The sequence below is a fragment of the Heteronotia binoei genome, chromosome 19 (genome assembly GCF_032191835.1).
Source record: "Heteronotia binoei isolate CCM8104 ecotype False Entrance Well chromosome 19, APGP_CSIRO_Hbin_v1, whole genome shotgun sequence".
In the NCBI taxonomy this organism is placed as follows: domain Eukaryota; kingdom Metazoa; phylum Chordata; class Lepidosauria; order Squamata; family Gekkonidae; genus Heteronotia; species Heteronotia binoei.
In genome coordinates this window covers 1,541,892-1,567,499 of record NC_083241.1, presented here as the reverse complement: position 1 = coordinate 1,567,499, position 25,608 = coordinate 1,541,892, and the positions used below count along the sequence as shown (strand labels likewise).

General features: G+C 51.4%; 1 protein-coding gene and 2 non-coding genes across 6 annotated transcripts in view; all 3 read right to left on the bottom strand.

Moving 5' to 3' along the window:
- Positions 1-1,825: 1,825 nt before the first annotated feature.
- Positions 1,826-25,608, bottom strand: part of TLE3 (TLE family member 3, transcriptional corepressor) — a 60,220-nt gene continuing 36,437 nt past the window's right edge. For all 4 annotated transcript variants that reach the window (XM_060259878.1, XM_060259879.1, XM_060259880.1 and 1 more), the window contains exons 8-20: positions 25,031-25,047; positions 23,516-23,635; positions 23,349-23,399; positions 22,892-23,044; positions 21,176-21,308; positions 19,931-20,121; positions 18,868-18,944; positions 17,337-17,586; positions 15,617-15,864; positions 14,256-14,403; positions 6,119-6,269; positions 3,948-4,024; positions 1,826-3,311 (exon numbers count right to left, since the gene is read on the bottom strand). In XM_060259878.1, the coding sequence (XP_060115861.1) occupies positions 3,204-3,311; positions 3,948-4,024; positions 6,119-6,269; positions 14,256-14,403; positions 15,617-15,864; positions 17,337-17,586; positions 18,868-18,944; positions 19,931-20,121; positions 21,176-21,308; positions 22,892-23,044; positions 23,349-23,399; positions 23,516-23,635; positions 25,031-25,047 (1,724 nt within the window). In that variant the 3' untranslated portion in view covers positions 1,826-3,203. The remainder of the gene's footprint in view (positions 3,312-3,947; positions 4,025-6,118; positions 6,270-14,255; positions 14,404-15,616; positions 15,865-17,336; positions 17,587-18,867; positions 18,945-19,930; positions 20,122-21,175; positions 21,309-22,891; positions 23,045-23,348; positions 23,400-23,515; positions 23,636-25,030; positions 25,048-25,608) is intronic.
- TRNAP-GGG (transfer RNA proline (anticodon GGG)) lies at positions 4,563-4,634 on the bottom strand. The gene has a single exon. It is a non-coding gene; the product is annotated as a tRNA-Pro (tRNA).
- On the bottom strand, positions 4,831-4,902 carry TRNAP-GGG (transfer RNA proline (anticodon GGG)). Its single transcript has one exon. It is a non-coding gene; the product is annotated as a tRNA-Pro (tRNA).

The window sequence follows — 25,608 nt, the reverse complement described above, 5'->3', positions numbered from 1 at the left end:
TCCCCTGAGAAGAACATCGGAAGAGCCCTGCTGGGTCTGACCAGGGAGGGTCCATCTAGTCCAGCCTCCTGTCTCACACAGTGGCCAGCCAGTTCCTCTGGAACATCAGGAGAGCCCTGCTGGGTCTGACCAAGGAGGGTCCATCTAGTCCAGCCTCTTGCTTCACACAATGGCCAGCCAGTTCCTCTGGAGGGCCAACAACAGGGCATGGAGGCTGAGGCCTTCCCTGATGTTGGCTCCCGGCTCCGGGATTCAGAGGTTTATGGAGGTTCCCCTTAGCCACCAGTAGTTAGTAGCTACTGCTAGACCTCTCCTCCACAAATCTGTCCCAACAGTGAGCATATTGCTCCCGAACAATCGATGCCTCTCCCTCTCCTCCAGATCCCACGCTTTCAGCATCTCCCAGCCTTCTCCGGGCTACCCAGATCCCATTCAGATGGCCATATATTGGTTGAGCTGGTTCGAAAGCTAAATGACATCTTTCCCATCAGCTTGGATTCTGCATAAGACCCACCGGCTGTGTGGCTCTATACCGAAATAGCTGTACATGGTAGAAATCAAAAAGGATGGGACAACAGGGTTGGGGAAGAGGACCAAAGAGTGGTAGTATTCAGCACAATCCATTTTTGATGCATGATGCAACAGTCACTCCAGGAAGTAACACAACTGAGTCCAGCATCGTCCTCTCAGCCATATACCCCAAGGAGGCTCACGGGTGGAGCAGGAATTGGATGTCCAGCCCTCGCCTGGCCCAAGAAGATGGGAGGTTCCATTGAGGAGTTATGGACAACGAGCGACGGCCCTCTTATGTAAAGCGACTGCATTTCAAAGCAAAACAAGCACACCTCTGAACTCCCCAACTGGAGTCCCAGTAACACCACTGCCTGTCCCGAGTAGCCTCTAGACAGCAAGCACTGGCGCGCGCACACGCACACACAAACACACACTCCACACGCAAGAAAGAAAACACAAATACAGCCCGAGACAAGCTAACGGTCCAGGTGGCTCTACTGGAATACAAGCAAAACCCAACAAAAGGTTCCGCGACTCCAGCAGAACCTAGTGCAGCGATTCTGCTTTTTGGTAGCTGGGAGGAAAGGGGACGACGACATCCCCCCTCCCCAAGTTCCCTCCCCCCCCCCCGGCAATACTGGATCAATTCAAAGACTCCTGAATCCTCCCACTGGAATCACTGGGGGAGAGGGGAGGAACAAAAAGAATTTTCCCCTTCAAGCACTACAGTCTACGGGGCAGTAAATCCCATACAACAAAGGTGCTACCTCCGGGTGTCACAGTACCCATCAAACGCTTTTAGAAAGTGGGTGAGGAGCCAAGTGGGGCTTTCGACCAGCAAGGCTTCTGATTTGCTGCTTTGGCAGCAGCTGCCACTACAACACAGGGACCTTCACTGTGGGGGTGAAGGTAAGTGGCGGCGGCCATTTTGCGGTTGGCTCTGCTTCCTGTTGACGGCCATTTCGTGGCTATGCCTTCCACATGACGTCAGAATTCCAAAAGTGACTACAAGCTTTAAAGGCTGGGGATACTGTGCCCTATAGTTCTCCCTCTAACCATTTTTGGGGACCGGGGGTTCAAACTGGGAAACTTCCAGAACAGGAAACACAAAAGCTTTCCTCAGATGCAACACAGGGCAGGCAGCAGTATTTTCAACTGTGACTCACTCTTGGCTGTTCTGGGATCCCAGCACAGATTCCCCTCCATCCGCCCCCAACATACACACCTACCGGTATCAGCCCCACACCAGAGCAAGCCAGACCTAAGGTGACCCCCCCTCCCCAACCTGAGAAATGAAATTCCGCACTCCGTCTTCCTTTATGCGCCAGCATAGCCTTTAATAAAAACAGGCAGTTTTTCCACCTTCGAGCCGTAGTTAGATTGTTTTGTCTTTTAAAACCAGATCAAAAGCAAAAAATTAAAAAATAATCCATAAAAATGTGGTATAAAAATCTCTTTCCATATGCTACATTACAGGGCAGGATCTTTTTTGCTACACAAATACGTAGATTTTTCCCGTGTTTAAATTTTATTTGCCCCTTTAACTACAAAAAGGCCAGAAGACGGGCTCCCCACTCCCTCCCCCCAACTTCGGTTTGTGCCCAAAGGCCGAAAGTGAGATTGCCAAAGCCACAGAAAACCTGACTGAACGGCACCCTCCCACACACACACGCCCCCACCGTACAGAAACCAGATGTCAGTAAACGTTTTGTTTTAGAAAAGGAAAACCAAAACCTGCACTTAAATGTTACCATTTCTATGACTTTACTTTCATTGAAGTAAAAAAAAAAAAATCCCACACAAGTTGCTATTATTTTGTTTTCTTGGTTCCCTGAGCAATTGTCGAAAGGGTATTTTGCTTTGTGGAAAAAGCTCTTCCATATCGGTGTCTTCGGCCCGAAGGTTGCGATGGACGTTGCCGGAGGGCCAGCGGGACGTGGACTCGCTTGCTTCAAAATCACAAAGTGTCCCAATTTTTTTTAAAAAAACAGAACCACAGAAGAATGCAACTGTTCTGTCTGAGCTGCCATAATCAGGGGAAAGATCCAGCTGCTCTCTCAAACCCGGCTGCGTCGCAGGAGAACAGAGCGAGACGGGTCGTGGGCACAGCAGCCAAGAGAGTTCCTCAGGGGACAGATCCAGAGAGCGTCACCATGCCAAAGCTCGGAGGCGGGAGTGGTCAGGGAGGAAAAGGAGGGCCACCCCACCCTCCCCCTCAAAAAACACCAATGAATATAATTACAGCAGACCAAAGAAAAAAAACACAGCCAGGGTACCAGACGGACAGTGTCCCTCACCCTACTAAACGTTTCGGCTATTTACATTTCCCACAAGTCTCATGGAGAGAACAAAGAAAAAAACCAAAGCATCTCCGCTGAGGGCCAGTCTCTTGATCACAGACATGAGAACCAAAATAAGTGAAAATCCAGGGCAGGAGGGGGGGGGGGGGGAGAAATAATCTTGTAAGGAACCCTCAGGGAAATCTCTGCAGCTCCCAAGGGATCCAAAATCCACAGAACGACTCCAAAATCACGACGGGAAACCCACGCGCAGGTGACGCAGCTCCACAGGCCGCGGGCCGGGAAGGCGTGCGCTTCTTCCCCCCTTTCGTTCTGCCGGCCCCCACTGGAAGAGATCCACCTTCTCACCAGCCCTCTCGGAGCGTGATGGCTGCCCAGAAGCCCCCCAGGTCAGTAGATCACCTCGTAGACGGTGGCCTTCTTGTCTCCCGAGCCCGTGACAATGTATTTGTCATCGGCCGAGATGTCGCAGCTTAAGACTGAGGAAGATTCTTTCGACTGGAAGGGGAGGGAGGAAAAAAAGGAATGCTCAAAAGTCACACTTCTTTCCGGTAATTTTTCTTTTCCGTTTCTTACAGCAAGCATAACAGGTTCCACCTTTACTCTGCAACGTGCCAGATACGCAGATAGAGCCGATAAGTAATACACCCACAACTGTAGCCTTCTGTTGACCCGGCCCTCCTTCCCAACAGCTGCAGGGCTCACTTGGAGAGGCAGGGCCAGGAGGTAGCGGCCGGGTGTGCTGAACCCCACTTATCCTCACCCCCAAGCTAGCAAGGGGGGGGGGGTCCTTCCTCTGTCTGCCACCCCAGGAGAGATTTCCCCCCATCCTCTGTTCTCCTGTTTCAAGCCAGGTAAACGATCTGCTTGTTCCGAAGGTGCAAAGCTGTTGAGAACGAGGCGCTCTTCACATGCTTGCAAGCACGGTTTCTGGGACCACTCTGTCACCATGCCCAGATGGAGACCGCCCCATCGCTGCCTTGGCTGGGGGTGGGGTGCTTTCTCAAGGCAGCGTGCGGGAGAAGGGGCTTCTTTCAAGGCCACCTCCTGCAGCTTCAAAGCCTCCCGGGAGTCCAGGCTGGCAGCAGAGTCCAGACTCCCTGCAAGACCTCCTTGCTCAGGTCAGGCGCTTACCTGGAATATGCTTGCTCCGTAAGGAGTCCTCCAGGCGTTGAGAAGGTTGTCTTTGCCGGTGCTCACAAACCACTTCCCTGCAAGGACAAAGCGCAGAGTCAGATGCCCAGCGAGGCGACAGCCGCCAGTGCTACTGAACTGGGACAGTGGCAGAGACCGTGCGCGTGTGTGCCATCAAGTCGCAGATAACTTAAGCAAACCCTGTAGGGCAGGGGTGGCTGAACTGTGGCTTTTTCACACATATGATGTGGTTCTCGAAGCCCCACTGCCCAGATTCAAGAAGGCATTTCTCTCTTTGAATCCCTTCTCCGAGACAGCCGGCAGCTTGGAAAATGAATCTGAAGTTAAAGCTGCTTTCTTTCAACTGCTCCCATCTATTTCCTTCCTTCCTTCCTTCCTGTCTTGCAGCTCTCAAACATCTGATGTCTATTCTACGTGGCTCTTATTTGAAGCTAGGGTTTTCAAGGCAAGAGATGAACATATGAACATATGAAGCTGCCTTATACTGAATCAGACCTTTGGTCCATCAAAGTCAGTATTGTCTTCTCAGACTGGCAGCGGCTCTCCAGGGTCTCAAGCTGAGGTTTTTCACACCTATTTGCCTGGACCCTTTTTTGGAGATGCCAGGGATTGAACCTGGGACCTTCTGCTTCCCAAGCAGATGCTCTACCACTGAGCCACAGCTCCATTCATGGCTCTCCAGGGTCTCAAGCTGAGGTTTTTCACACCTATTTGCCTGGACCCTTTTTTGGAGATGCCAGGGACTGAACCTGGGACCTTCTGCTTCCCAAGCAGATGCTCTACCACTGAGTCACAGCCCCATTCAAGGCTCTCCAGGGTCTCAAGCTGAGGTTTTTCACACCTATTTGCCTGGACCCTTTTTTGGAGATGCCAGGGATTGAACCTGGGACCTTCTGCTTCCCAAGCAGATGCTCTACCACTGAGCCACAGCCCCATTCAAGGCTCTCCAGGGTCTCAAGCTGAGGTTTTTCACACCTATTTGCCTGGACCCTTTTTTGGAGATGCCAGGGATTGAACCTGGGACCTTCTGCTTCCCAAGCAGATGCTCTACCACTGAGCCATCGTCCCTCCCTAGATGTTTCAAAGGTGGTTTTGCCACTGTCTGCCTTGACACCATGACCCTGGTATTCCTTGGAGGGAGCCCATCCAAATACTACCCGAGGCTGACCCCATTTAGCTTCCGAGAACTGGCTAGCCTGGGTTCTCCAGGTCTGGTTTTCTTTTGTTTAAAACAATTTATTATACTGTAATATATTGTAATAACACTTATCATCTGTTATTAAAATTAATACATATACATTACATTTTCTCCACCCTCCTCCCCTTTTAGTGACCCCCGGCAGTGTATTTTAATTAAATTGCTAAAAAAAAAAGGTAATCAATTTTGTCTATTAAAGAATCTTCGTAAAAAAGAAAACATCATAAAGCAAAAAGAGAAAAGGAAAGAAAAGAAAAAACCACAGGTTATGATTGTAATCCATCTTCATAGTAGTCCTTTAGTCATTATCAAAAGAACGAAAAAAAATATATTCCAATAGTCTCACTTTTTTACTATAGTCCATTTAACGTTCCTTTAGAGCTTAATCATTGTCAAAAATCACCAATTAACCTTTAACATTCCAGTTTTTCAGCATATTTCTGAAATTTTCCCCACTCATTTTTAAACTTCTCTAAATCATATTCTTTTAAGTTTCTTGTAAGCATTTCACTCCAATGCATAACTTTTAAAGTCCATTCCCACTTTTCTGGCATTTTATCTTGCTTCCACATCTGCGCATATAATGTCCGAGCAGCTGAAAGGTCTAGTTTTTAAGAAGAAGAATTGCAGATTTATACCCCGCTCTTCTGTCTGAATCAGTCTCAGAGCGGCTCATACAATCTCCTTTATCTTCCACCCCCACAACAGACACCCTGTGAGATGGGTGGGGCTGAGAGAGCTCTGACAAAAGCTGCAATTTCAAGGACAAGCTCTGCAAGAGCTGTGGCTGACTCAAGGCCATTCCAGCAGCTGCAAGTGGAAGAGTGGGGAATCAAACCCGGTTCTCCCAGGTAAGAGTCCACACACTTAACCACTACACCAAACTGGCTCAAAATGACAGCAACTGAGAAAAAACCAGCTCAGAGTCTTCCTGGGACTCAGGTCTACTCACCACAATATGCAAACTTCAGGGAGAGGACGCAGCTTTCGTGAAGGTGGAGCTGGTACTTGTCAGGCTTGGTGTGGTGAAGAACTTCCACGTTGCTGCTCTCCATGCCCACAGCAAGCCATTCCCCTGTTGGGCAGTACCCCAGCGAGAAGATCTGCGGGCAGAAGATGGCAGAGAGTGAAATGGGGGGTCTCCAGAGCGCAGCCAGGAATGCTCCCCCCACCCTGTGTTTCAGAACAAGAACAAAAGAAAAGCATTCAGGAGCACAAAAGAATGGGACAGGAGGCTGGCTTTCAAACAAATAAGGAGTTCCACACCAAGAAACCTGACGCCTTACAGAAACCGATTAAACCAGCGGTGTCAAACATGCGACCAGGGCCGAATCAGGCCCCTGGAGGGCTCCTATCAGGCCCCCAAGCAACTGGCTGTCATCTGCCTTCTTCTCCCTCTCTCTTGCTTCCTTCTGCATCACAGCTTGCTTTGCCAGGCATGCTCAATCGCACAGGAGCTATAGAGCAAAACCTCTATTTTCTCCATTGGCTAAGGCTCCTCCTGTGGGGAGCAAGGGGGGAGGGAGAGCTTGTTTTTCAAGGCTCCATCAATTGCACAGCAGAGCTACTGAGCCAAGCCTCTCTTCCTTCTATTGGCTGAGGCTCTCCCCCCTCCCCTGGGGAAGGAAGGAAAGAGCCAGAGCTTCCTTTGCCCAGTTCCCTGGATCCTATGGAAGAGATACAAAGAAAGCACCTTTAAGGCCAACAAGTGCTAATGTTTTAAGTATGTTTTTTGGGTGTTTGTCTGAGCCACTTGGTGGGAAGGGCGGGATATAAATCATAAATAAACTAAACTAAACTATACTTTATAAAGTTGATATCTTTGCTACCTAATCTGAAATAGGTACACACACGGCCTGGCCTGACATGGCTCAACCCAACACGATCTCATTTATGTCATAAGAACATAAGAGAAGCCATGTTGGATCAGGCCAATGGCCCCTCCAGTCCAACACTCTGTGTCACATAAGAACATAAGAGAAGCCCTGTTGGATCAGGCCAGTGGCCCCTCCAGTCCAACACTCTGTGTCACATAAGAACATAAGAGAAGCCCTGTTGGATCAGGCCAATGGCCCCTCCAGTCCAACACTCTGTGTCACATAAGAACATAAGAGAAGCCCTGTTGGATCAGGCCAATGGCCCCTCCAGTCCAACACTCTGTGTCACATAAGAACATAAGAGAAGCCATGTTGGATCAGGCCAATAGCCTCTCCAGTCCAACACTCTGTGTCACATAAGAACATAAGAGAAGCCATGTTGGATCAGGCCAGTTGCCCCTCCAGTCCAACACTCTGTGTCACATAAGAACATAAGAGAAGCCATGTTGGATCAGGCCAATAGCCTCTCCAGTCCAACACTCTGTGTCACATAAGAACATAAGAGAAGCCCTGTTGGATCAGGCCAATGGCCCCTCCAGTCCAACACTCTGTGCCACATAAGAACATAAGGGAAGCCCTGTTGGATCAGGCCAGTTGCCCCTCCAGTCCAACACTCTGTGTCACATAAGAACATAAGAGAAGCCCTGTTGGATCAGGCCAGTTGCCCCTCCAGTCCAACACTCTGTGTCACATAAGAACATAAGAGAAGCCCTGTTGGATCAGGCCAGTGGCCCCTCCAGTCCAACACTCTGTGTCACATAAGAACATAAGAGAAGCCCTGTTGGATCAGGCCAATGGCCCCTCCAGTCCAACACTCTGTGTCACATAAGAACATAAGAGAAGCCCTGTTGGATCAGGCCAATAGCCCCTCCAGTCCAACACTCTGTGTCACATAAGAACATAAGAGAAGCCATGTTGGATCAGGCCAATAGCCTCTCCAGTCCAACACTCTGTGTCACATAAGAACATAAGAGAAGCCATGTTGGATCAGGCCAGTTGCCCCTCCAGTCCAACACTCTGTGTCACATAAGAACATAAGAGAAGCCATGTTGGATCAGGCCAATAGCCTCTCCAGTCCAACACTCTGTGTCACATAAGAACATAAGAGAAGCCCTGTTGGATCAGGCCAATGGCCCCTCCAGTCCAACACTCTGTGCCACATAAGAACATAAGGGAAGCCCTGTTGGATCAGGCCAGTTGCCCCTCCAGTCCAACACTCTGTGTCACATAAGAACATAAGAGAAGCCCTGTTGGATCAGGCCAGTTGCCCCTCCAGTCCAACACTCTGTGTCACATAAGAACATAAGAGAAGCCCTGTTGGATCAGGCCAGTGGCCCCTCCAGTCCAACACTCTGTGTCACATAAGAACATAAGAGAAGCCATGTTGGATCAGGCCAGTTGCCCCTCCAGTCCAACACTCTGTGTCACATAAGAACATAAGGGAAGCCCTGTTGGATCAGGCCAGTTGCCCCTCCAGTCCAACACTCTGTGTCACATAAGAACATAAAGGAAGCCCTGTTGGATCAGGCCAGTTGCCCCTCCAGTCCAACACTCTGTGCCACATAAGAACATAAGGGAAGCCCTGTTGGATCAGGCCAGTTGCCCCTCCAGTCCAACACTCTGTGTCACATAAGAACATAAGAGAAGCCCTGTTGGATCAGGCCAATGGCCCCTCCAGTCCAACACTCTGTGCCACATAAGAACATAAGGGAAGCCCTGTTGGATCAGGCCAGTTGCCCCTCCAGTCCAACACTCTGTGTCACATAAGAACATAAGAGAAGCCCTGTTGGATCAGGCCAGTTGCCCCTCCAGTCCAACACTCTGTGTCACATAAGAACATAAGAGAAGCCCTGTTGGATCAGGCCAGTGGCCCCTCCAGTCCAACACTCTGTGTCACATAAGAACATAAGAGAAGCCCTGTTGGATCAGGCCAGTGGCCCCTCCAGTCCAACACTCTGTGTCACATAAGAACATAAGAGAAGCCATGTTGGATCAGGCCAGTTGCCCCTCCAGTCCAACACTCTGTGTCACATAAGAACATAAGGGAAGCCCTGTTGGATCAGGCCAGTTGCCCCTCCAGTCCAACACTCTGTGTCACATAAGAACATAAGGGAAGCCCTGTTGGATCAGGCCAGTTGCCCCTCCAGTCCAACACTCTGTGCCACATAAGAACATAAGGGAAGCCCTGTTGGATCAGGCCAGTTGCCCCTCCAGTCCAACACTCTGTGTCACATAAGAACATAAGAGAAGCCCTGTTGGATCAGGCCAATGGCCCCTCCAGTCCAACACTCTGTGCCACATAAGAACATAAGGGAAGCCCTGTTGGATCAGGCCAGTTGCCCCTCCAGTCCAACACTCTGTGTCACATAAGAACATAAGAGAAGCCCTGTTGGATCAGGCCAGTGGCCCCTCCAGTCCAACACTCTGTGTCACATAAGAACATAAGAGAAGCCATGTTGGATCAGGCCAATAGCCTCTCCAGTCCAACACTCTGTGTCACATAAGAACATAAGAGAAGCCATGTTGGATCAGGCCAATAGCCTCTCCAGTCCAACACTCTGTGTCACATAAGAACATAAGAGAAGCCCTGTTGGATCAGGCCAATAGCCCCTCCAGTCCAACACTCTGTGTCACATAAGAACATAAGAGAAGCCCTGTTGGATCAGGCCAATAGCCTCTCCAGTCCAACACTACGTGTCACATAAGAACATAAGAGAAGCCATGTTGGATCAGGCCAATGGCCCCTCCAGTCCAACACTCCGTGTCACATAAGAACATAAGAGAAGCCCTGTTGGATCAGGCCAATGGCCCATTCAGTCCAACACTCTGTGTCACAGAAGAACATAAGAGAAGCCGTGTTGGATCAGGCCAATGGCCCCTCCAGTCCAACACTCTGTGTCACATAAGAACGCAAGAGAAGCCATGCTGAATCAGGCCAATGGCCCATCCAGTCCAACACTCTGTGTCACACAGTGGCAAAATTTTTTATATATACACACACACTGTGGCTAATAGCTACTGATGGACCTGTGCTCCATATTTTTATCTAAACCCCTCTTGAAGGTTGCTATACTTGTGGCCGCTACCACCTCCTGTGGCAATGAATTCCACATGTTAATCACCCTTTGGGTGAAGAAGTACTTCCTTTTATCCGTTTTAACCTGTCTGCTCAGCAATTTCATCGAATGCCCATGAGTTCTTGTATTGTGAGAAAGGGAGAAAAGTACTTCTTTCTCTACTTTCTCCATCCCATGCATTATCTTGTAAACCTCTATCATGTCACCCTTCAGTCGACGTTTCTCCAAGCTAAAGAGCCCCAAGCGTTTCAACCTTTCTTCATAGGGAAAGTGCTCCAGCCCTTAAATCATTCAAGTTGCCCTTTTCTGGACTTTCTCCAATGCTATAAAATCCTTTTTGAGGTGCGGCGACCAGAACTGCACACAGTACTCCAAATGAGACTGCACCATCGATTTATACAGGGGCATTATGATACTGGCTGATTTGTTTTCAATTCCCTTCCTAATAATTCCCAGCATGGCGTTGGCCTTTTTTATTGCAAACGCACACTGTCTTGACATTTTTAGTAAGTTATCTACCACGACCCCAAGATCTCTCTCTTGGTCAGTCTTTGCCAGTTCACACCCCATCAACTTGTATTTGTAGCTGGGATTCTTTGCCCCAATGTGCATTACTTTGCACTTGGCCACATTGAACCACATCTGCCACGTTGACGCCCACTCACCCAGCCTCAACAGATCCCTTTGGAGTGCCTCACAATCCTCTCTGGTTCTCACCACCCTGAACAATTTAGTGTCATCCACAAACTTGGCCACTTCACTGCTCACTCCCAACTCTAAATCATTTATGAATAAGTTAAAGAGCATGGGACCCAGTACCGAGCCCTGCGGCACCCCACTGCTTACCGTCCTCCACTGTGAAGACTGCCCATTTATACTCACTCTCTGCTTCCTATTACTCAGCCAGTTTTTGATCCACAAGAGGACCTGTCCTTTTACTCCATGACTCTCAAGCTTTCTAAGGAGCCTTTGATGAGGAACTTTATCGAAAGCTTTCTGGAAGTCAAGGTAAACAATATCTATCGGGTCTCCTTTGTCCACATGTTTGTTCACCCCCTCAAAGAAATGTAACAGGTTAGTGAGGCAAGATCTTCCCTTGCAGAACCCATGCTGAGTCTTCCTCAATAACCCGTGTTCATCAATGTGCCTACTCATTCTGTCTTTGATAATGGTTTCTACCAACTTTCCCAGTATTGAAGTCAGACTGACTGGCCTGTAATTTCCCGGATCTCCTCTGGAACCCTTTTTAAAGATAGGGGTGACATTTGCTACCTTCCAGTCCACAGGAACGGAGGCAGATTTCAATGAAAGATTATAGATTTTTGTTAGAAGATCCACAAGTTCAACTTCGAGTTCTTTCAGAACTCTCGGATGTATGCCATCCGGACCCGGTGACTTATTAGTTTTTAATTTGTCTATCAGTTGTAGGACCTCCTCTTTTGTCACCTCAATCTGACTCAGGTCTTTCAACACCCCTTCCAAAATTAGTGGTTCTGGGGCGGGCAAAAAGTTCTCGTCTTCCACAGTGAAGATGGAGGCAAAAAATTCATTCAGCTTCTCAGCCATTTCCCTATCCTCCTTCAGTAATCCTTTTACCCCATGGTCATCCAAGGGCCCCACTGCCTCCCTGGCTGGTTTCCTACTTCTAATATATTTGAAGAAATTTTTATTGTTGGTCTTTATGTTTTTTGCAATATGCTCCTCATAGTCCCTTTTTGCCTGCCTGATCACAGTCTTGCATTTGATTTGCCACAGCCTGTGTTCCCTTTTACTAATCTCACTTGGACTGGTTTTCTGCCGCTTAAAGGAGTCCTTTTTACCTTTTACAGCTTCCATTACTTTGTTTGTTAACCACGCAGGCCTTTTCTTATGCCTGTTTGTGCCTTTCCTAACTTGTGGTATGTATTTTATCTGAGCTTCTAGGATTATAGTTTTAAATAGTGTCCAAGCTTCCCCAAGGGTTTTGACCGTATGTACCTTTCCTTTCAGTTTCCTCCTCACATGCCTCCTCATCTCAGTGTATTTACCCCTTTTAAAGTTAAACGTGGCTGTGGCGGTCTTTTTGGACAACTCCCTATTGTGTCACATAAGAACATAAGAGAAGCCCTGTTGGATCAGGCCAAAGGCTCATCCAGTCCAACACTGTGTCACATAAGAGAAGCCATGTTGGATCAGGCCAAAGGCTCATCCAGTCCAACACTCTGTGTCACATAAGAACATAAAAGAAGCCATGTTGGATCAGGCCAATGGCCCATCCAGCCCAACACTCTGTGTCACATAAGAACATAAGAGAAGCCCTGTTGGATCAGGCCAGTGGTCCATCCAGTCCAACACTCGTGTCACATAAGAACATAAGAGAAGCCATGTTGGAGCAGACCAATGGCCCCTCCAGTCCAACACTCCATGTCACATAAGAGAAGCCATGTTGGATCAGGCCAGTGGCCCCTCCAGTCCAACACTGTCACATAAGAACGTAAGAGAAGCCCTGTTGGAACAGGCCAATGGCCCCTCCAGTCCAACACTCTGTGTCACATAAGAGAAGCCATGTTGGATCAGGCCAGTGGCCCCTCCAGTCCAACACTCCATGTCACATAAGAACATAAGAGAAGCCATGTTGGATCAGGCCAATGGCCCCTCCAGTCCAACACTCTGTGTCACATAAGAACATAAGAGAAGCCCTGTTGGATCAGGTCAATGGCCCCTCCAGTGCAACACTCTGTGTCACATAAGAACATAAGAGAAGCCATGTTGGAGCATGCCAATGGCCCATTCAGCCCAACACTCTGTGTCACACAGGGGCCAAAAACCAAGTGCCATCAGGGGCTAGAAGGTCCCCACCCACCAAGCACCCAGAATACAGAGCGTCTCTGCCCCAGACAGAGTTCCAACAATAAGCTGTGGCTAAGAGCCTCTGATGGACCTCTGCTCCATATTTTTTATCCAATCCCCTCTTGAAGCTGGCTATGCTTGTAGCCTCTGCCACCTCCTGTGGCAGTGAATTCCACATGTTAATCACCCTTTGGGTGAAGAAATACTTCCTTTTATCTGTTCTATCCCGACTGCTCAGCAATTTCATTGAATGTCCACGGGTTCTCGTATTGTGAGAAAGGGAGAAAAGTATCAGATCCGTCCCCCATAACAAATGAGTTTTACAGCCCTGGATTAAACTCTCTTGCGCCGAGTCAGATCTGCAGACGCAAAGGGCATTTTTCTATGGCAGGAAGTCTTTCCCTGGCCCTGAGCCACAGGTGCCTTTCCGCAGGGGATGCCAGGGGCTGAACGCAGGTGCTCTCCCACTCAGCTGCGGCCATGAGCCATCAACAGCTGCCCTTGTTTGACTTCATGGATGACACTCAAGATGGGGGTCGGCTGGCCCCAGCACAGTCAGAACCATGCCGGGAGACAGATTCCCCAGCATGCAACTTTTCTCAGGCTTAGCAAACGCCCCTCATGGCAGAGGCAGACGTCCAGCATGGTTTCCACAGCAACCCCTGTGCTCCCAACACTCTTTGCCAGCACAGGGTCCTTGCAGCACTGGGCACAGAACCACCTGGCCAAAGCCAGTGCCGTGAAAAAGAGGGTACGGCATTCCAGAACTCGAGGGCACCAGGTGACCTGCAGCTTCTTCCAGCAATAGGTTTTCCAGCTAGGATATCGACATGATGGGAGAGACAAGATGCGCCTTCCTTGGTCTTCTGTCCCTGCCACAAAAAGATCCCACAATTCCCTTCTCCAGAGCTGCTCACGGGACATCCAGTCGTGCCTGGCGAGAGCGCCCAGCAGCTTCAGGTGAGGCTCTGACAGATGATGGTCATCTCCACCACCATGCCTCCGTGCGCCAGCATTTCTCCGTGAGGCTTCCGCAGGGAATCGCAAGGAGCCGCGGCCCCCGCTAGTGCGTGTCAGCAGTATGCTGTCAAAGGCTTTCGCGGCTGGAGTCCATTGGGTGCTGTAGATATTCCAGGCTGCGGTCTTGGCATTGTGAGACCTGGCATCCTCAGAGAAACTGGAGTTCACTCTGGGTCAAAATGGCAGCAGCGTTCCAGCCAAAGCCGTTCCGCTGCGAAGCGCTCATTCAGGACGGCCTCAATCCAGCAAGGGGAGACAAAAGCGTGGAGGCCTCGCGGAGGCTTACCTGGGAGGTGAAGTCGTGCTGCTGCAGCTGCCGGCCTTCCCGGAGATCCCAGGAGCGCACCGTGTTGTCCAAGCCTCCCGTCCACAGTTTGGTGCCGTCGTGAGAAATGTCGATGCAGCTGGCTCCGTCGGTGTGTCCTTGGAATTGCCTGGAAGCAGAACAGAGGGTTATTTTCCTCTCCCTTCGAGACGCCTGTCGTGATCCGAAAGACCCTTTTCTCTCTCGCTTGGGCTCAATTGCAGGGAACGAGAGAGAAGTCACATTTCAGACGACCCAAACGTACAGAGCTGAGGACTGCAAGCGAAAGTACAAGTGGGAGTTTGGGGTGGAGGGACCTCTGCTGTCTCTTGCAACCCAGCACCAACCAAAGGGGAATTGGAGGAGGGGGGGGACCCCTCCCAGAGGAAAGGGGGGGCCAACCCCTCCTTACTGCTACCTTCCTGTGGGGCCTGTCTCAACTGCAGCTCAGGTCTTTTTGCCCGATGGGTCCAATCTTTGAAGGATTCTCTCCTCCAACATGTCCCAGGGTGCCCACATAGGGGTGTCAAACATGCGGCCCAGGGGATGAATCAGGCCCCCGGAGGGCTCCTATCAGCCCCCTGAGCAACTGGCTGTCATCTGTTTCCTCCTCTCTCTCTCTTGCTTCCTTCTGCATCACAGCTTGCTCTACCAGGCTTGTTCAACTGCACAGGAGCTACAGAGCAAAGCCTCATTTTCTCCATTGGCTGAGGCTCCTCTCTTGGAGAGGAAGGAGGGGAGAGATAGACTGCTTTGCCGGGCTCTCTCAATCGCACAGCAGAACGACTCAGCCAAGCCTCTCTTCCTTCTATTGGCTGAGGCTCCTTCCCCTCCTGGTCCCCTGGGGAAGGAAGGAAAGAGCTTCCTTTCCCTGGATCACATGAGAAAGATACCAAGAAAGCACCTTTAAGTCCCATGAGTGCTAATGTTTTAAGCATGATTTCTTTTAAGCTTTTCAAAAATCTCTGCGTTTGCTTCAGACCAACACAGCTGCACACCTGTAGCCACTTTGGTGTAGTGGTTAAGTGCGCGAACTCTCATCTGGGAGAACTGGGCTTGATTCCCCACTCCTCCACTTGCAGCTGCTGGAATGGCCTTGGGTCAGCCATAGCTCTCGCAGAGCAGTCCTTGAAAGGGCAGCTTCTGTCAGAGCTCTCTCAGCCCCACCCACTTCACAGGGTGTCTGTTGTGGGGGCGGGGGGAGGAGATTGTGACCACTCTGAGCCACTGAGATTCAGAGTGGAGGCCAGGAAAGAAATCCAATATCATCATCTTCTGCAATCCCACAGCCAGCAACCCGGTCTCCTCTTTCCGTCCCACCCCCAACCTCGGGGGGAGCTCACCTGACCAGGGTCTGGTTGTGGAGATCCCAGACGGCGATGTTCCCATCGCTGCAGCAGGAGAAGCAGACTTTGGCGTCAGGGCTGATGGCCAGGGCGTAGCAGGCAGGGGCGGAAGAGGTCAGCTCGGCCTTGATCCGGGGGGTGGGAGAGGCCAGGTCCCAGATGGTGAGTGTGCTGGCCTCCCCACCCACGATCAGCGTGCGCCCGTCGGGGAGGAGCTTGCAGGAGCGGATGTAGTTGTCTCGGTTCTGGATGGGGAGAGGACAGACGTCATGAGGCTGCCTGCAGTAAGGCTCTCCAATCCACACACCCCCCTCACAAGGAAAGTGGAAGTTCCCGGCAGCCAAAAGGGTTCTGGGAACGCAGGGACATGGCAGTGGGGGGCACAGAGACCGGTCTGGTGTGAACAGGAACACCCCACCCTCTTTGAAGGTCCCGGCTGCCAGGGTCAAGAGCCTTGGGACCAGTGTTCCCTCTAAGCTGAGTTAGCGCGCGCCAGCTCACACATTTTTGTTTTCGCTCAGGAAAAATGGCCCCAGAGCACACTAATTTATGCAGTCGCTCACAATTTTCAAGCCAGGAGCTCACAAAGTAGAATTTTGGCTCCCCAGACTCTGCAGCTTAGAGGGAACATTGCTTGGGACCCAGGCAATCAAGAGCTCAATCCTCCATCCATGAGGATGCGCATTTTCCCACCCACCCACCCACCCAATCTCCCCGTTTCCCACCCACCCAAACTGGCAAGGACGGCTCAGTGAAAGTGCCAGGAGGAAATAAACGGAGGTGAGCCGAATGCCCGGCCAAGCCAATGATGAGGCAAATATCACAGCTCTTGGGACGACCCGACAGGCAGCTGGCGAACTGGAGGCTTCGGTTAAAGGTCAGAAGAGACCTGCTCCCCAAAAGGGACCCATACTGCCTGGAAACCCACTGAACAGACCTCATATCTTTTCAAACTGAAAAAAGCCAGGCGACGGTACTTTAAGAATGCCATCTTGATATCATTCTGGGGATTTTAATGAATTTTTTTAAAAATTTTATTCCATTTTTAGCCCGCCCTTCCCGTGGAACAGGCTCAAAGCGGGTTACAGCATAAAAACAATCAACAGTAAAAGACCAATTTAAAATATAGAAAACCTAAAACTGCAGAGTGGCAACAGAGACTAAAACGGCAGGTTCTGTCCCACAGACGTGGCCTCTTGTCCAAGTCCAGCAGATCTTAGAGCCCTGAGATGGAATGAAGGGGGAGGCTGGTAACAAGTGACGTCCGCTGCTTCCACTGAAAGCCTGGTGAAAGAGCTCATCTCCAGAAGGAGCTCATTCCACCAGGAAGGGGCCAGGGCTGAATGATACTTTTTGGTTTTAAAGCGCTTTACTGATAGAAATTTCTGTGCTGTAACCCACCCTGAGCCCCCTCGTGGGAAGGGCAGGACAGAAATCAAATTAATAAGTAATGATAAATGAAAACCCCAAAGGGCAGATGCTCACTAAAGAACCAAGGACTGGAGAGCCAGTGTGGCAACGTGGGCAGGTGGGAGACTAGAACCCTGGGTGTCCTGAGTTCGAATCTCCACTTCTACCATGAAAGCTCGCTGGGTGACCTTGGGATCGTCACAGACTCTCAAGCTGCCCTCCCCTTACAATGCTCAAAGTGGCTTTGAGTTCCAACTGGGGAGAGAAGAGGGCCACATAAACAGACGTGACAAACGCAGGCTCTCACCAAGCAGTCCAGCTGTGAGACGGGGCTCTTGCTGCCCGGCTGGCTGATATCCCAGATCTTCACGCATCCCTTCCCACCCGTGTAGACGTGGCGGGTCGGGTTGCTGATGGTGACGGCGCAGACCACCTCCCCGTGGCTCAGCGTGTTGATCTGGCGGGCATGTCGGGGGATGCCGGGGCCAGCAAGGGCGTCGTGCGGGAAGGGGACGGGCTGCATCTGGCCATCAGCGCTCACGTGAAATGAGTAGGCCCTGGAACAGGGCGGTGGGGGGGGGGAGAGATGGTGGCAGAGAAAACCGTTACAGAGTGGAGGAAACAGGCCAGGGAGCCCTGTACCCCATGCTCAGTCCAAGGCCTGCTGAATTGCAGCTGCCTGCCTGCCCTGGCAACATCTCAGCTGCGGCTGCCTGCTTTGCCTGGCAACAGGTCTCAGTGGAACACAAAACAACCATGTACAAAACGCCTACAGGACTTTCTCTGCTCTGATGGAGGACTGAGCGAAAGTTTATTGAACGCAGGCGGGCCCTCTGCAGTTAAGGAAATTTATTTGCCTTTGCTTTTGGATACGATTTGTCATTCATTGTAACTCAATTTGTTACAGTATTGGGTACTAATAAGTGTTCCCTGTAAGCGGAACTGTGAGCTATCTCATGGGTTTTTAGCCTCTAGCTCATGCATTTTTGTCCTATCTCAGGAAGGATGGCCCCAGAGCACAATAACTGATGCAGTAGCCAAATCGCTCACTCACAACTTTAAAGCCAGTAGCTCACGAGGTAGAATTTTTGCTCACAAGACTCCAGTGCTTAGAGAGAGTATTGGTACTAATACTGTGTATCCCCTGAATTGATCATTATTTGTGTTTATGGTTGTAAAAAATCATACAACACACACACTTTAGCCATTATCTATTCACGTCTATGCTATTGAAATGCATATATGAGTAATTTAACATTTTGTACGTGGTTGCTTTTTTGTTCCACTGTCTACACCATGTACCTCAGTTGTGTATGGCAACAGGTCTCCAGTAGAGGCACACTTGCCCCCCCCCCCCCTACACACACACACGACGTGCCACGGAGTTCTGAGGCAGGAAGCAGCATTCACAAGAAACAGCCACCACACACCTTCCTTTCTCTCGGACACACCCAGCCCCACTCCCTTAGAACCATGCACCTCACTCTTTCCTGCCTAAGACACACGCAGAAAGTCCCACCAGTCCTCTCTTGCCTATGGTCCCTTGACCGCCCGGCTTCCCGCTTTCAGCCCAGAAGTGGCCGGTTTCCCCTCCGCAGGCTGGGCCAGGAGAAGTCCCAGCGGCTCTAACAGCCAACCCCCACCTTCCTTGCTTAGAAAAAAAACCCGCACCTTGTCCTAGAGACCTATGTTGATTCCGGGCAACCCTCCCCCTAACAAGGCGATCTCTACTGCCCATGCCTCGCGGAGTTCCACGCCCTCCAACTGCCTCCCCCTCCCCACCCCACAGAAGGTTTACAAAAGGGGGACTTGAGGGGGGAGGTCAAAGGATGGCTTACGGCTTTCCACCAGGAATAGATGCCAGGGTAGTGGGCAGCACAGGGGCTCTCATGGGAGGGTGGGGCTCGAAGCCAACCTGGAAGAAGGCGACAAAAGAACAGAGGTGAGCGCAAACCAAGGACGTTCCAAAGACACCGTCTCAAACAAAACCCCCAAAGCAGAGAGCCCTGCCCCAATACTACCTGCAGCCCTGCCCCCATACAACCTGCGCTTGATAAAAAACCAATCCAAATGAAGCAGAGGGGTAAACTGAAACCCCACAAGGCTGTGTTGGTGCCTGCTTCTCTACCACCCAACCGTCTCCAAGCAGAGGGAAACGGTGCAGCTCTTGAGCCTTTTCTTAGTTTTCGGAGACTCTTTGCATCCCAACAAGCCTTGACCTAGTTTAAGCCTGTCCCAGACCTCCTCTGCCCCATTGGAAGGCTGCTGCACATGGCTAATAGGGGCGCCAAATCACAAACACATGAACCTCTCTTCTCCCCCCCCACCCCACTTGCGTTCCGCCTACCGTCCACCCTGGAGAAGAGCCAGGGCAAACACAAAGATGACTCCGAATTAGAGACTCAGAGCGGCTCACAATCTCCTTTAACTTCTTCCCCCACAACAGACACCCTGTGAGGTGAGTGGTGCTGAGAGAGTTCCCACAGCAGCTGCCCTTTCACGGACAACCTCTGCCAGAGCTCTGGCTGACCCAAGGCCATTCTAGCAACTGCAAGTGGAGGAGTGGGGAATCAAACCCAGTTCTCCCAGGTAAGAGAGCTCTGGCTGACCCAAGGCCATTCCAGCAGCTGCAAGTGGAGGAGTGGGGAATCAAACTCGGTTCTCCCAGATAAGAGTCCGCACACTTAACCACTACACCAAACTGGCTCTCAGAGGAGAGGAGAAAGATGCTAAACCACCTTGGGTCCCCATGGAGGAGAGAAAAGTGGGACATAAATGCATTTTGAGTCCCAAGGCAAGTGTGTCCCCCCCACTCGAGCACATGTCAGGCTCCCCCGCCCCCAGCCACCCCCTCCCTTGTCCTCCCCACCCCCCAAGAGAGGAGCTAAAAGGTCTACGTACAGCTCCAAAGCTCACCATGGGAGAGCGGCCGTAGGCGGCGGCGGCAGCAGCAGCCATCTGGGGGGGGATGCTGTGAAGGCCCGTGTAGGCCCCGGGGCTGGCCAGGGAGCCGTTCATCTCATGATGCCCCATCATGGCAAAGGGGGTGGCGTAAGAGCCTGCGATCGAGATGGGCGTCCTCAGGGCAGAGGCTGGAAGGGGGGGGGCAAGAGAGGCATTCTGTGCAACCATCCGGCCAATGCAACAACCAGATCACTTTCTTAATGGCGGGGGGCAGAGCCAGGAAGCCCCTGCCTCCCACCCACAAGAGTTATGGTCTCCCCAATTTGGGCTTTGGGAGATGAGGGTACAAGGCTGTTCAGTCTGAATCCTCTAAATCCCAGAGCCAGGAGGCAACATCAGGGGAAGGCCTCAGCCTCCATGCCCCATTATTGACCCTCCAGAAGAATGTGCTGGCCACTGTGTGAGGCAGGATGCTGGACTAGATGGACCCCAGGTCTGACCCAGCAGGGCTCTTCTGATGCTCTTTTCAGGGGAAGGCCTTGGCCTCTCTTCCCTGTTGTCGGCCCTCCAGAGGAACTGGTTGGCTGCTGTGTGAGACAGGAGGCTGGGCTAGATGGACCCTCCCTGGTCTGACCCAGCAGGGCTCTTCTGATGCTCTTCTCAGGGGAAGGCCTCAGCCTCTCTGCCCTGTTGTTGGCCCTCCAGAGGAACTGGTTGGCCACTATGTGAGACAGCAGGCTGGACTAGATGGACTCTCACTGGTCTGATCCAGCAGGGCACTTCTGATGCTCTTCTCAGGGGAAGGCCTCAGCCTCTGTGCCCTGGTGTTGGCCCTCCAGAGGAACTGGTTGGCCCCTGTGTGAGACAGGAGGCTAGACTAGAGGGACCCTCACTGGTCTGATCCAGCAGGGCTCTTCTGATGTTCTTCTCAGGGGAAGGCCTCAGCCTCTCTGCCCTGTTGCTGGCCCTCCAGAGGAACTGGTTGGCCCCTGTGTGAGAGAGGAGGCTGGACTAGATGGATCCTCCCTGGTCTGATCCAGCAGGGCTCTTCTGATGTTCTTCTCAGGGGAAGGCCCCGGCCACTCTACCCTGTTGTTGGCCCTCCAGAGGAACTGGCTGGCCACTGTGTGAGACAGGAGGCTGGACTAGATGGACCCTCCCTGGTCTGATCCAGCAGGGCTTATGTTCTTGGGAGTAACCAGAGGTGCAACAAACCACGTCTCTGAGGCAAGGTCTACCTACCCAAAGGATCCATTCCAGATGGCTTGCCCGGCATCGGCCGCAGCCCTGGGGTGCTACTTGTCCCTGGCGTCGGCGCATCGTTCCTCAGCGTGGGAGTGTTCGATTTCAGCCCAGGGGTGGAGGCTTTATCGTTCTGCGGAAAGGGGGATTTGGCATCAGCATGCAAAGCAATCTCAAGCTGGGGTCATCTTTTATTGAGAACAGAACAGCTGGGGCTCTCTCATCCCAGGAACCAAATTCCAAGGTTCACTTCCATTGCAACGTGAACCTGATTTATGGACTATTCATGAACCGTGTAAGTCATATGGAATATTGACTTCATTAAGAATCTCCAACTAAGTTAAAAAAATATCTGTATCCAGGGCTTTTTGTGTAGCAGGAGCTCCTTTGTATGCTGGGCCACACCCCCTGATGTAGCCAATCCTCCTGCAGCTTACAGCAGGCCCTGTACGAATAGCCCTGTAAGCTCTTGGGGGATTGGCTACATCCGGGGTATGTGGCCTAATATGCAAAGGAGTTCCTGCTACAAAAAAGCCCTGTCTATATCACATGACCACCAGCATCAGACCAGAAACGCCCCATACTTAAAATGGGTACTTAAGGAAACTTTGCCTTCCTTTTCACCCTTCGAGGGCTATTTCCGAGACAAAGGGAGAGACCTACTTACTCTACGTGGCACGTGGGCTATTTCAGGACAGGAGAGATCTTCACGTTCCACGGGGGCCAAATGAGCACAACCAGCAGAATGCAATAAAAATATCCAGCAGCTGTTCTTGCTCTGGGTTCCACCAAGCAGTTATCAAACCAGCTGCCCCTCAGCTATTTCCAACCACCCTGGCATCTCCCTGGGAATCTTCTGACAAAGATTCTATGTCCACTGGTAGTTCTGAAGGCAGAACCCACCCCCTTCAGCATACAGGTGCGAAATGAAGACCCAGAGCAGTGGGGTGAAAGTGGGCCTCGTATCCAAATGACGTTCTGGACGTGGGATGAAAGGAAAGATGAATCTCCTCTGCCATCAATAGATCCAGGGCTTTTTTTTTTTGCAGAAAAAGCCCAGCAGGAACTCATTTGCATATAAGGCCGCTCCCCTTGATGTCACCAGTGTTTCCCATAGGGTTTTTTTGTAGAAAAAGCCCAGCATGAACTCATTTGCATATTAGGCCACACCCCATGATGTCACCATTGTGGCACACCAGGCTTTTTGTAGAAAAGACTCAGCATGAACTCATTTGCATATTAGGCCACACCCCATGATGTCACCATTGTGTCACACAGGGCTTTTTGTAGAAAAAGCCCAGCATGAACTCATTTGCATGTTAGGCCACACCCCATGATGTCACCATTGTGTCACACCGGGCTTTTTGTAGAAAAGATTCCGCACGAACTCATTTGCATGTTAGGCCACACCCCCGATGTCACCATTGTGTCACCATGGCTTTTTTGTAGGAAGAGCCCAGAAGGAACTCATTTGCATATTAGGCCACACCCCTGACACCAAGCCAGCTGGAACTGTGTTCTTGTGCGTTCCTGCTGAAAAAAAGGCCCTGATTAGGTTCTTCCTGTGCAGCTGGGCCCAACGGATCACAGCCTGGCTTTTGGAGCACTATCGCCCACATCTGTCCATGTGTCTGGCCTGTGTCACTCACAATCACCCTCTTTCACGCATCCAATAGAGGAACGCTGCAGCCAACCCAGAGAGGTGCTGGGACTTACGTGGCCGAGGTCTTTCGTTTTGGAGGAGGGTGTGCTGCTGGAGGAGGCGACTGAGGCGGGGCTGTTGGGGGCGTCCTTCTTCAGCCCCCGGGCTTTGTCGATTCCGTTTTCTGGAGGCGAATGAGCAGGGCTCACGCGGGGGGTCGCAGGATCCTGAGGAACAGAAGGAAGTGACACTGGGCAACACCTGAGCGGGCAAGCAGCTCCAAATTCAGAGGCACCACCCGTTCACCCGCTCGACTGCCACGCAAAAGACGTCCACCGCTTCCATATTAAGAGGAACAAAAAGTTCCCAGGAGAAAATCTCAGGATGTTGCAAAAATACAGGAAGCCGCAGTTGCCTCTGTTTACAGAAAAGGGGTCTCTTCCTTTGACCCCTTTGAGGTTTTGTGGCGGCAGAGCTTTTGCACCAATGAGCAGGTGTGAAGGAGGCAGGGCAGAGGATCCTCCAGCCTACCTCATTGGAGACGTCCACCACGAGGTCATCGCTCTTGTCCCCGTCGCTGTCCTGAAATGAGAAACCAAATACTGACCTGTCACTGAGCTGGTTACTGCCTGCCCAGCCTTCAGATACTCCCACCCACCCCAGCTGGAAAGCGGCCACCCAGCGCCCCGCAGACTCACATATCGGCTCAGGCTGTCTTTCTCCTCGGCCTTCCGCTTCTTGGGCTCGAGGCCATAGTCTGTGGAGCTCCTGTGCTTCTCACTGGCTCTCAGGCTCTCAGAAGGAGAGACTGAGTTGTTCTGCAAGAGAAAAAGACCGGGTGGTTGAGGATGCTCCATTGGCAGACTGCTGGCAGGACATGAAAGGAGACACACACACACACACACAGGAAGCTTGCAAAAGGCAAGGTCAGATCCTACTCAGCTCTGGACAGTCGAGAGTGCATGCCTCACTACTGAATGGGAATCTGACCAGCCTCTGGCACAAAGGGGACTTTGCCTACACAGAGGAAGGGGATGCAGATATCTCCTTTCCCCGGCATGCCACCGGCTGAAGGGCTTCACTGCCCTCTTGCATCGCCTTTGGGAAAACATTTCTAGTTGCTATCCTTCCAACGGCCGTGCAATGCTGGCCAAAATACTACTTCCCATGCCGTTGCACGCAGCAAGCTGGCAGAGCGCCTTGCCCAGGGCCATCCGGTGAATGTGTGGCAGAGGCAAAACTTGAAAAGGTGAATTCCCGGATCACCGTTCAATCTCGCGGCCGCAGGAAACCGTATAAACGAGAAGGGCGGAGGTCGAAGAAGAACCCCGGCCCTCAGCAAGGCGCGAAGTGCGTGTACACAAAAGCTGCTACCCAGATAGAACTCGGTTGCTCTTAAAAGGTTCCGCCACAGGACTCAACCTTTGGTCTGTTGCATTTGGACGGTGGAAGGAATTTCTCGTCTTCTGCCATGAAGGGCTTCAGGGGCGGGGGGAGTCATGCCTACCCTCCTTTGCCAAGGTGGTTTAGACTCACAAAAGCTCTTTTGCTTCCAATTCTGCAAACCCCTGCAGCAGGTCTCGCTTCCCACTAAATTGGACTGTGCCTTTTGCACAAAGGCCACAAAGAAGGGGGGGGGGGAGTCCAATCATCTTTCATCGCAAAGTGACGGTGCAGGTGAATTTGAGCAAAGCTCTTTCATACTGAAAGGGGCAGGGACCTTGAAAATGCAGATTGCCCTAACTAAAAGCAACCGGGCACCTATGTGGGCACCGAGAGGTGCCAAACAGGTGTCTGGAAGCTCACAGCCCCCATTGGGCAGTCTGCTGGCTGGTTAATGGCCCGCCCAGAACCCAGGTACTTCCTAAAGATAAGATGACCCAGGATAATCCAGCAGCCGCCAGGAGTGAAGTCATTTCTCAAAGAGCTCAAGAATTTCTTCCTCTATCCCTCTCCCCCTTCATCTGCTGGGATGTGACACCTCCCTTCGGCTCAGCCAAAAAAAGCCACTCACCCAGAACCGGGCTGAATCCAAGCAAAACACAAAGAGAATCCAAAACCCACAAGCCATTTTTTTCTCCCCTCTTAGTTTAAGTGCCTAACTCAGAAGAGAGAGAGAGAACCAGGAAACCGGCTTCAAAGAGAGACAAAAAACACAATTAAACATTACAAACAAACACAGCGGAGTCAAAGGGAACAAAAACAGGACTTACTGCGCTGGAGTCACGATCTTTCCGGAACAAAGCCCGAGGAAGGGGGGAGCCGAGTTCAAGGAAGCACCAAAAGGAAAAGGAGGGGGGGGGAGGGAGAGAAAAAAAGCCTCTTAAAAATAGAACAATCCTCGCCGTTCCTTTGCAGGCCACGATCTCCGGCTTGGCGAAAACACTGGTGCCCTTGGCATTCTTTGTTCTCAAGAAGGAATCTTGGCCCAGAGAGCGAGAGAGAGCAGCTTGGAGGGGGGGGGGCACAATTACAGGCCCAAACAAGCCACCTCTCCAGAAAAAGCACTCCAGACACAAAGAGGGCAAAAAAGCAAACGGCTTCTACGTCCCTGCTCTGACCGACAAAGGAAAGCCCAGCCTCCCTCCTCATTCCTCCATCACAGTCTTGAGAGAGGATGTGGTAGCAAAAGACCCCTTATTTCCAGGCCCGGAGTCTCCCAAGGGCTGAAATCCCACCCCCCAGGAGAGAGGCCTCTTTGGGGGAAATAACCTCTCTATCAGGCCCGGTGCTAGGGGTTCTTGCACCCCACCTCCACCCCAAGTGTTCTATTCACACGTGCACCCCGATG